Genomic DNA, 11,861 nt, shown 5'->3' on the forward strand with positions numbered 1-11,861 from the left:
TTAGGGCTGGCTGCATAAGCAGTTCCCGGAAATGAGTTCTTGTTATCTGGTAGCCAGGAATCCCAAATAGTTTTTCCCTTTAATACGATCACTGGTGGTGCCTTCGTCCCTGATGCAGACACTGCTGAAAGAACCGTGGTGTTTTCTTTTCCTGGACCGGAAGTAGTTCTGGAACTTGGTTTACCTTTAGCTCCCACGACTTTAGTTTTTTTGGGGTAGTGAGAAATGAATATTTCGTCCATATTCCACACTAGTTGCGGCTTGTCCTCTAATTTTAGCTGAACTAAAGTTTTTTTGAGAATATCAAAATATTCTTGGATGATGAAAGGATCTGTCATTTTTTTCTTGAGTACTCCACAGCTTGGGGTTTTTTATGCTAAGTTGGTGACGTCTTTTAAAACTCCCGAACCACTCAAGCCCAGGAGTGTTATCACTCATCTTGGAGTGGAATCGCTGGAGCAATCTCTTGCGATTTGCTTTTAACTCCTCGAGCACCAGTCACATGGTAGAATAATGTTGTTTTAGGAATATTATACAATTTATGAGCCCGGTATATCGAACAAATTCCTCTTTTTATCTCTGGGGTCGTATTTTCGAATTCGTTCGAGCATATTCCGCATACGAAATTACAAGAAATTCGCTCGAAATCCAGTTTTTTATATTTTCGAATAGTGCGTATACGAAATTTTTCGTATACGACGACACGAATGGGTATAAACCATACGAATTTCGATGCTAGTATACGATCAAAGTAATTTTTGTCATTTCAGTTGTCACTGGGCCCGTGTACGTCAGATAAAATTTCAGCTGATAGTTTTTAATCGTTGTTTTAGATTGAACAATACAATAAAATTTACATTAATACCTACCATATTTTTACATTGAACTTTGTTTTTAATGGGTGGTTTAAATAATTTTTTAATAGAAAGAAATAGTTAACGCCCTTGCCGAGGCGATAATATTAGCGGAACGAAGAGGCAAGTTTACCAACCCATTCTTAACCATCTAGAGGACTATTCGGATGTACAATTTCAAAAATTGTACAGATTAACAAGGCCCCTCACAATGGAGTTGATAGAATGGCTTTTTTTGTTCGGCCGACACTGAACCACCATATGTCATGCCCTTTTTTACTTCTTGATAACAAATTCACCATAAACTAGGTTAAGTAAAACTGCCAATTATTCTTCTTTTTTTATTATTTAAGTTTTGGTTGTTCGAATTTGCAGTGTTGCCGGTGCAAATTCTTTTAGTATACGTATAAAATTTCGAAGGACGTTCAAAAATACAGATTCAAATTCGTATACGAAATTTTTCATTCGAGTTAACTCGTATTCGAAAAAATTCGATTGAATTAGAAAATACGACCACTGACACTGCGTAATTTAAATCATCTTGGGTATATTTGGTTGCTTTATCCGACTGCCGTTTATAGTTTCTCACCATTTTCAATCTAGAATTAAAAATTAAAAGATAGTTTTGGTACGTGGTCACATTTACCCCAGTAGGCAATGTAAACGAAGTAAGTGTGACCTAAGTCATAATTCAGTTAAAAATTAAACTTGGCAATTTTTTTAATACATACAACGTAATATAGTTGTTAAACAATCCTGCATACTATAAAATATTTACTACCTAATACTCGCTTCTCACAAAATTTGTAAACAAAGTCTGCACACTAACATCAAGAAGTTAATTCGTACTAACATACGCCAACGGTCAAATATCAAATTACCTGTTTTCTACAAACTGCGTATTTGCATAGATTTCTGTTTCAAAAACCTAAGTTTTTACTCACAAGATGCCGCTGGCATCCCTAAATTGTAGAAAATTTTATATAGTATAGTGACACTTGCCCCACAATCACACTTCCCCGAGTTTACCTTCAACATTTCTGTATTCTTTGTTGGCGATATGGAACCAATTACCATCAACTAGTGAGACAATTTTCTTGTGTTTACTAACTAACTAACACGAACTAAACACAGATATCAGTACACGGAAAACTGCTACAGCAACAAGCACAGGCAACAAGTCAACAACACTGGTTCTCTTTTGTAAAATACAATATGGCTCCTTTGATTAATTTTAGTAAACACAGATGGAGTTGGTTCCCTCTTGCAAAACACATGACTGACTTTATGCGGTTGGATCCTGAATGCAAATCTCAAAATGATAGTTACGTAAATGGTAGTTGATTCAAACTGTTATAACACAAAATATTGATGCTTTGGTTCTTTTTTGCTAAACAAAGTTTGAACTGGTTTGAACCTTCCTTACGCTCTACCTACAAGCAATAATATCAAATTTTGTATTTTGGTAATGGTTCCTTCTTGCATAAATACGTCAAATTAGACTTGTGTAAAATGCATATATTACATATTTTATGCAAATATCTGGGGATTTTGCATATTTATAAAAAAATTGCATAAACGTCAATTTATTTCGAATTGCGGATTTTAACTAATATTTATTTAACCGTAGATAATGGTATAATGGATAAGTAACTGGAAATTCCAATGTTCATTTTATTTTAATATTTCAGTCTTCAATATTTCCGATACTACCTAATATCCTTGGTATTGTTGTAGCAGGTAACCAATTATAATTTCGTAATAAAAGGGTGTTTTAAAAGTTTATTGGGTTGGGTATGAATAGAATTGTACGTTTGCAAATCATTTTGTTCTCAAAAGTGAAAAAACTTAAGCATCGTCGCTAAGCAAATGGCGAAAATAACCAGTGTCGCTACTTGGATTAAACCTTACAAACTATCTATGGATATGGACAAAGTTTATTGTTCAGTTTGTGGCAAAATTGTAAGTAATAAATATTTAATACTTTTCTATATTTGATATGTTATTTTAAAATATTTTAATGATTGCATAAATTACCGTTAATAAAACGAAAATAATATAATTAAATCTTTATATAATACCAATACTTATTTATGTATATTTTATAATAAAATAAATATTTTAACTTGCTAAAATATCAGTGACTGCCATGCAATAATCGTGCAGTTACTTGATTGGAATTTCTTCTATTGATGCCTTTAGTATAAAATACGCTACTCATGACGTATGTTTTTCATATCAAATTAAAGCTAATTTTTTTGGAGCGAAGCTTCTACACTGGCATGGTATTACTTTTGAAAGTAAAATTATGAAGCGAGCTTCACAGAACTAGCTACATAAGAAGGCGTTACGTCACGAAATAGTGGTTCTTCACATCGATTCACTACTCTCGATCAATTCGTTTCTGGCCATCATAGATTTATTCTAAGCAGCTTTAAATTAAAAACTGCATAAAAAATAACTAACAAAATCTTCTTCTTCGCGTGCCATATTAGAATTATCCGAAGTTGGCGATCACCATTGCGAAGGCTTCTTGATCTTCTGCAATATGGAATAATTGTCCTGCATTTGTCATCTGTGTCCATTCGCGAATGTTTTTTACCAAGAAACTTGTTTTCTTCCTACACCTCTACGGCCCTCTACTTTACCTTTAAGGATCAGTTGTAATATTTTATATCGACTTCCCCTTACTATATGTCCCAGATAAGACATTTTTTGATATTTAACAGTCTTTAGCAGCTCTATATCTTTGTTGACTAACTAACAAAATACATACATTAAATAAGAAGTAAAAAATTACAAGAATATCTGTCATCCAATTAATAACAATATTGAAACATCTGTTTAAATTTTTATGACACTTCCTGTTTTAAAATAATTACATCTTATTTTTAAACATCTTATTTAGTTTATATAATAATTAACTCTACTATAATAATTAATAATAATTAAATTCCTATTAAATATACTAAGTTTATTCATATTTTATTATTAATTTAATATTTCGTCTGAATTTGACAGGTCTGTCAGAAGTAAACAACGTATGCTTTGTTAATACGTTAGCAGGTGGCGTTACAAGCAAACATTATAGTTTATTGAATTATCTTAATATAATAAAATTTTAAAAATATTATTTAAATTTGGCAATCCTCAAACCACCAGTTGCCAAATTGCAACATATATCCACCGAATGTAAATTTTAAGACCTGCCCTTTATTTTGGAATATATCTGAATTGTACTGTTTTCTTACTGTTACTTACTTGAAATTGTGCAGTTTGTTCGTCCACTCTCATTATTTTACCACTTTATGTTTGTTTTCCATGTTTAATTAATTAATATCGCATGCTCTTTCCCGATTGATTATAAGGACATGGCAACACTGCCATTGGCCCCATATAGGCATTTTGTTCCATGGTTGACACTTGCGGCTATCTGAAAGATAATCGACATCGACTTATTGACGCATATCTATATCTATGCGTTATGATTTGATGTGTTATGCTTTATGCAGTTTTGTCTGTTTTGTACAGATTTAGATTTTAGATTTATATCCTTATCCTTATCCTTATAATCTTCAATTTTGTAGGATCATCGATCACCTTTTTGGTAGTCTTGGCCTATTGAACACAGTTTAATGCTTAAAAGATTCTTTTTAAAGCACTGTATGGTACTGGAACCACATATTTTGCCACTGAACAAATGAAGTTTTATATTTCTAATATATTCATTCAGTTTATCTGTTAGCCATGGAATTTAAAGTTGAAATGCAGGAAGATTTGGTTGAAAATATCCAAAAGGATAATATAGAGATCCAGCCATTCACATTCATAGATCTGAAAAACTTCAAAAATGAACTAGAAGATAACTTAGGTAAGACAAGTAGTAAAAATTAGAGTTAAATAATCTGATTAATTTCTATTTATTAGAAATGGGACTAAAAGCTAATATTAAGGAAGAGTTTGATGAAGATGATCAAGGATATATAGAGAGTCAGCAATTTACATCCCCAGATTTTGAAGACTTCATTAATAAAACAGATGAAGATAACTCAGGTGAGAGAAAATAAAAACAATTTAATTTAATCTATGTATAATAGATAATTTTTCATTTACTTAGCATTTATTATAATAATAGTTTACAACTTAGTTTGTGATAAAAACCCTTAAAATTTTCAACAGAGAATCCAAATTACCAGCTATAGCTGTGAGAAAGTCAAATCATTGACATATCTTGGATCATGAGAACATAGACTTCATACCAAAATGATGAGAGACTACTTGATATCTTTGAGATAAAGATACTTCGAAAGATTTTTGGTACCATAAATGAAAATTGTCTATGGTGTAGAAGATATAACTTTAAATTATACTAGCTGTACACAGATCCAGATATTGTGAAATTGATTAAGATGCTTGGTGCTAGAGATTAATAGCCCGATTGCTAGGATGTCAATTAATGAGTACACGAAGAGATTGATATTCTCAAAACCAGAAGGCAGAAGAAGTAGAGGACGACCATGTAGAGAATGGATTTATGATGTAGAATACCATACAATCCGAAGATTATAAGGGTCAAAAGATGTGGGGAAGTTGCTAGGAATCAACTGGAGTGGCGACTTATCTGAGAGCAGGCCAAGATTAATAAGAATTTTTGAGCCAATTATAATGATAAAGAATTTCGATTATGTCTTTTTGGTCTTATCATATAACTGGATCATATAACTTACATTGTGTTTTATGGGTTATTAACTTTTTAAACATTAGATTGGATTAAATCATGTTAAAGTTAAAAATTAAATTTTTATTCAAAGATTTCTTAGAGATAATTGTAATATGAACTATATATAACACATAAGAGAGACTGTTCCATTTCTGTTCTTATATATATGACATAGACATGATCATTTTCTCGTATTTTAGCAATATTAGTACTATGGCACTATTCTTTCCCTTTTCAATTAGCGTAAATTCTTAATATCACTACATTGCTAATGCTAGTCATTGGATTGTGTTTCTTAAAAAAAAATCATATGTTTTCCTAGAATATCAGTACCTGGTATTTTAGTATGTTTCAGTTTTATTTATTGTATTCATTCTACTACTAACTTGCATTACTCTTTGTTTTACTCTGTAGTTTGAGCATAAAAAGTTTTTTATAGTCTTTATCTTTATTTTAGGTTTTTCTCAGAACGGAATGGAAATCATGAAAACTGAACTTGCATGCACTACAGAACAACAAATAAATGCAAACACTGAAGAAACAACATTAAAAAATTCTATGTGTAAATGTAAAATTTGTTGTAAGCAATTTAACCAGCCAGGTTCGGTGAAATGACATATAAAAGGGCATACTGGAGAAAAGCCTTACACATGTATAATTTGTTTTAAGCAGTTTTCTCAGAACTCTAATTTGAAAACACATTTGAGATTGCACACTGGAGAAAAGCCTCACAAGTGTGAAATTTGTTTTAAGCAGTTTTCTCAGAAAATTAATTTGAAAATACATTTGAGATTTCACACAGGAGAAAAGCCAGACAAATGTGAAATTTGTTTTAAACAGTTTAGTAAAACAAGTAATTTGAATGATCATATGAAACTTCACACTGGAGAAAAGCCTTACAAGTGTGAAATTTGTTATAAGCAGTTTACACAAACATCTCATTTGAAAACTCATTTGCGATCTCACACTAGAGAAAAGCCTTATAAGTGTGAAATTTGTTTTAAGCAGTTTACTCATAAAAGTACTTTGAATGATCATATAAAAATTCACACTGGAGAAAAGCATTACAAGTGTGAAATTTGTTTTAAGCAGTTTAGAAAAATAACTTATTTGAAAACACATTTGAGAGTTCACACTGGAGAAAAGCCTTACAAGTGTGAAATATGTTTTAAGCAGTTTAGCCAAGGACATACTTTGAAAAGACACTTGAAATTTCACACTTGAGCAAAGCCTTACAAGTGTAAAATTTGTTGCAAGCAGTTTACACATATAGGTGATTTGAAAACTCATTTGAGGATATGTAATTAGATGTAATAATTCAGAAAAGTTAATTTAGTCTAAAATTAGGGAATTGCATAGTTTGAAAAGATATCTAATAATGCACATTGCGGTCAAGCTTAAATGTGCAAAATTTATTTTATGCAACTTTCCATACATATGAAATTATACACTTAATAAACTTTAATGCAACAATAATCAATTTTTGGTTATCTATAATGGATATTTGGCTAAAGGTTCTAAACCAAGGCTAAAATACAAAAAAAAAAAAAATAATGGATATTTTTTACGACCTAGATGAACTTTTTTACAATTTAGAAAAATTTAGTCAAATTGTAGTGAGTTAAACCATCCTTGAATATTAACTAGTCTAATTAATTTATAATAATGTCAATTTCTAATTCATAAATACTGATAACCTGAGTGGAACTGGTTATTGACCAGGATTTAAAGCAGGATTAAGGGATATGGAAAATATACAAGAATTAGAAGCACATAAACTATCCATTCTGTTCCTTGAAGTCAACTATGTGGCTGACTGAGCATACAAGGATGCAAGGATAAGCATAAAGTTCAATATATATATATATATATATATATATATATATATATATATATATATATATATATATATATATATATGTATATATATATATATATATATATATATACATATATATATATATATATATATATATATATATATATATATATATATATATATATATATATATGTGTGTATATATACATAAAACTAAAATTAAATTTTAAATGGAAAAATATGTAAGATTACATATAAAAAATTATCATAAATGTCAAGAAAACAAGCAGTAACAATGTAATTATTGACAAATCAAGGTAGTAATCATAGAAATAACGTAAATTATAAATTGTAAATGTCAATTGAGATCTCTTAAGTAAATCATTATTCTAAAAAGCCTAATTATTGTAAATTTAGGTTAGATTTTTGGGAAAAATAAAGGAAGCCATATCTTTACAATGAGTGAATTAGTTAGTGAAAGACAGACCTTAAAAAAACAAAGACAAAGGGCTAGATAATTACATAAGTTACTATAATTAGATGTTATAACATTTCTTAAGTTAGTTTTGTAAATAGAGTATATATATTTATATATTTGCCTGTATAGTTTATTCGTTTACCAAATTCCCATCAGTAAACATGAGCACGTGTTGATATTCGCCGTCTCATTCGTCAAGAGGCTATAAAATATAATTTATTTCCGTAAGCGAGACAGATTCTCATGTTACAGATCCCAACTTGTGATAATTTTAAATTCTAATTGTATCGTGTTGATTTTTAAGTTAATATATTGTGTTATATTTATGTTATAGTTATTATTAAGTTATTTACTGGTCGTGTTATTTTTTAGAGTTTAGTTTAATTGTGATATAATGATTAAATTTCAAGAAATTCTTACACTAACAGTTTCAAAAGTAAATATTTTTAAAAATCATATGATACATATGCAGTAACAATGTAATTATTGACAAATCAAGGTAGTAATCATAGAAATAACGTAAATTATAAATTGTAAATGTCAATTGAGATCTCTTAAGTAAATCATTATTCTAAAAAGCCTAATTATTGTAAATTTAGGTTAGATTTTTGGGAAAAATAAAGGAAGCCATATCTTTACAATGCGTGAATTATACAATACATAACAATACGTACAACGTAACAATACATTAGTACGACCCTGTTTGGCTTACACGTGGTTCTATTGACGATTGGGAATTTGTAGAATGAATAGGGTTTAGACACAAAAGAAATGTTATTTAGATTATCTTCTATAAATTTAGGGAAAAGCCAAGTGGGTGCAATACGCTTGATTTCTTAAAAATTAAAGTAGGGATTTTCGGAAAATAGATAGGAGGAAAGAATATGTATGATTGGCTATGGGAAACGAGGAAAGGAGAATAGATAGTCGATGGTAAATTTGAACCAGAAAATTTCGAGCATTGTGTTTTTACCAGTCAGAACGAGCAGTCCAGTTTGAAAACAGTGTGTTAAAAGATAAGTACAAGTTGTGTTGTTTTGTGGGTTAAGTTGGTGATTGCAGAATAGTGGAAGGCGAACCGAGAATAAGTCGAGAATTCCAAACTACTTGTGTCCGAAGAGATTCCGAATTCTGTAAGTAAAGAAAAGAAAAATTATATAAGATTTGCACGAGACACCCAGTGGAGGCGAAAAAACTTTTGGGCTGAAAGAGTGTCATTGTTATTTTGAAACGAGTTCCAAATTAATGTTTTATAGACAATGCCTTTTGTATTATTTTCCTCGGAAGGTAATGGTACGAACCAGACGTTGTTTTTACAAATACGGATTTCCCTGTAGACCCAGAAGAAATGTTATTCAGATTATCTTCTATAAATTTAGGGAAAAGCCAAGTGGGTGCAATACGCTTGATTTCTTAAAAATTAAAGTAGGGATCTTCGGAAAATAGGTAGGAGGAATGAATGTGTATGATTGGCTATGGGAAACGAGTGAAAGAAAATAGATAGTGAATGGTAAATTTGAACGAGAAAATTTCGAGCATTGTGTTTTTACCAGTCAGAACGAGCAGTTCAGTTTGAAAACAGTGTATTAAAAGATAAGTACAAGTTGTGTTGTTATGTGGGTTAAGTTGGTGATTGCAGAATAGTGGAAGACGAACCGAGAATAAGTCGAGAATTCCAAACTCCTTGTGTCCGAAGGGAAAGAGATTCCGAATTCTGTAAGTAAAGAAAAGAAAAATTATATAAGATTTTCACGGCAAACCCAGTCGAGGCAAAAAAACTTTTGGGCTGAAAGAGTATCATTGTTATTTTGACACGAGTCGGAGATTTGATTTGTGGAGAGAATCTGAGCGAGTGCTGTTTTTCGTAACAGTTTTGGAAGGAGGAACCAGAGAAACACGTGTTGGAGAATTAGGACAGCTTGGTGGGAACACAATCAGCAGAATCAATAGGTATCCATCGGAAAACATCGCGGAGATAAATTAAAGTCAAATTATTTTTGAAACCCATATCAAGTCGCAGTTAATGGGGCACATACTGTTTATCCATAAATTCTTAGAGTTATAAATTAATTTATTTAAAGAGTAGAGTTTCATAGGTAAAAATAAAATCAGTGAAAGTAAAATTAAAATCAAATAATTGATTCAGAATTAAAATTGGTTTTCTTTTAAGAAATAATAATTAGAGCAATTTTCATATTAAATTAAATAAATTTGGTTAAAAAGGAGATAACTCAATTAAGGTTTCTTTTGTTTGAAGATTAGATAAGAAATTCTGCACGGCTATTATATGTTTTATATTCTATAATAAATAATATATATATATATATATATATATATATATATATATATATATATATATATATATACAGTAGACTCCCTCTATAACGAGAAGTGAAATGGCAGACTAATTACCTCGTTATAAGCGGATCTCGTTATATCCAACAACAATAATACTGTGCATATATATGAATATGTAGTTTTTTAAAACATTAACTTTCTATAGTGAAGCCATTCGGAGCAATATAAGATGTTAATAAATATTGTTGGAATGGCCTTTTTGAAAAAAAGTTGTTTACTTTTATTGTCAATGAAATACATTAAAACAAAAAAGAGTTGTTTACTTTTATTGTCAATGATACACGTCAAAACAAAAAACTGTATTCTGTAAATCTGTATAAAGCGTATTTTCAAGAATAACATAAACTACTGCGTCTGCAATTGGAAGAATTCTGTCATTTTTGACTGCTTTTAATTGTCCAGTATTCTATCTGTCATATTTTCTTAAAGATATGAAACAGTTTTATGCTTCTTCATTTGCGTTTTTTCTTTGGATAAAGATTCTGACAACCTTTAAAACACTTTCCACATCTTGTCTATTAGGACCTATATTATTAGGTGTGAATGGTCAACCCCCTACAATGACACTTGTGAATCATAAATTGTAAATTTCCGACTAAGAATCATAAATTGTAAGAAGTTTATTGCGGAGGTCAGTTAAAAAGGGTATTTATTTATAGCTACGGTCGGGCTAAAACGTAAAAAAACACGTTTTTCAATCTTATTTTCTCTCGTTATAAGCAAATTTACCTTGCTATAGAGGGTTATATAGAGGATTATAGTTCAATAGAAATTTCACGTTACATCTAATGTAACTCGTTATAAGCGAAAAGTCGTAATAACCGTGTTCGTTATAGAGGGAGTATACTGTATATATATATATATATATATATATATATATATATATATATATATGCTGACCTTGAAATTTCCGCGGGAGTTATAATATGTGGTTTACCCGGTTTGACTCTGCGTTGAATAATTTTGATTTTAAGAAAAACCATTATTTTGGTAAACTATTTAAACCATACTTATTTAAACCAAATAAGTATGGTAAACAAACAGAAATATTAGAGGCAAACGACTAAAGATGAATTTTTATATAAAGAAAAATGAGACGTTACTCAATGTATAATAAAAAATTTTTCTTGCAAAAGGAAGAGGTGTGAGTTAAACCACGCTTAAATATACTAATATAATTAATTTATAATAATGTAAATTTCTAATTTGTAAATATTAATAACCTAAGTTGAACTGGTTATTGACCACCGATATTGATCGATGTATATAAAGTTTATTCGTTTACCAAATTCCCATCAGTAAACAAGAGCACGTGTTGATATTCGCCGTCTCATTCGTCAGGAGGCTATAAAATATAATTTATTACCGTAAGCGAGACAGATTCTCATGTTACAGATCCCAACTTGTGATCATTTTAAATTCTAATTGTATCGTGTTGATTTTTAAGTTAATATATTGTGTTATATTTATGTTATAGTTATTGTTAAGTTATTTACTGGTCGTGTTATTTTTTAGAGTTTAGTTTAATTGTGATATAATGATTAAATTTCAAGAAATTCTTACACTAACAGTTTCAAAAGTAAATATTTTTAAAAATCATATGATACATAGGTCGTACATCAGTACGACCCT

The 11,861-nt window shown here is 30.0% G+C and overlaps 1 protein-coding gene across 1 annotated transcript; it reads left to right on the forward strand.

Annotated features, from left to right (window-relative positions):
• Positions 1-4,350: 4,350 nt before the first annotated feature.
• Positions 4,351-7,459, forward strand: LOC140441265 (uncharacterized). Its single transcript, XM_072531880.1, has 3 exons — positions 4,351-4,725; positions 4,782-4,907; positions 6,032-7,459. The coding sequence occupies exons 1-3, from the start codon at positions 4,602-4,604 to the stop codon at positions 6,187-6,189; spliced, it is 408 nt and encodes a 135-aa protein (XP_072387981.1). The 5' UTR covers positions 4,351-4,601; the 3' UTR covers positions 6,190-7,459.
• Positions 7,460-11,861: the final 4,402 nt, after the last annotated feature.

Source organism: Diabrotica undecimpunctata, chromosome 1 (genome assembly GCF_040954645.1).
Source record: "Diabrotica undecimpunctata isolate CICGRU chromosome 1, icDiaUnde3, whole genome shotgun sequence".
Classification (NCBI taxonomy): Eukaryota; Metazoa; Arthropoda; class Insecta; order Coleoptera; family Chrysomelidae; genus Diabrotica; species Diabrotica undecimpunctata.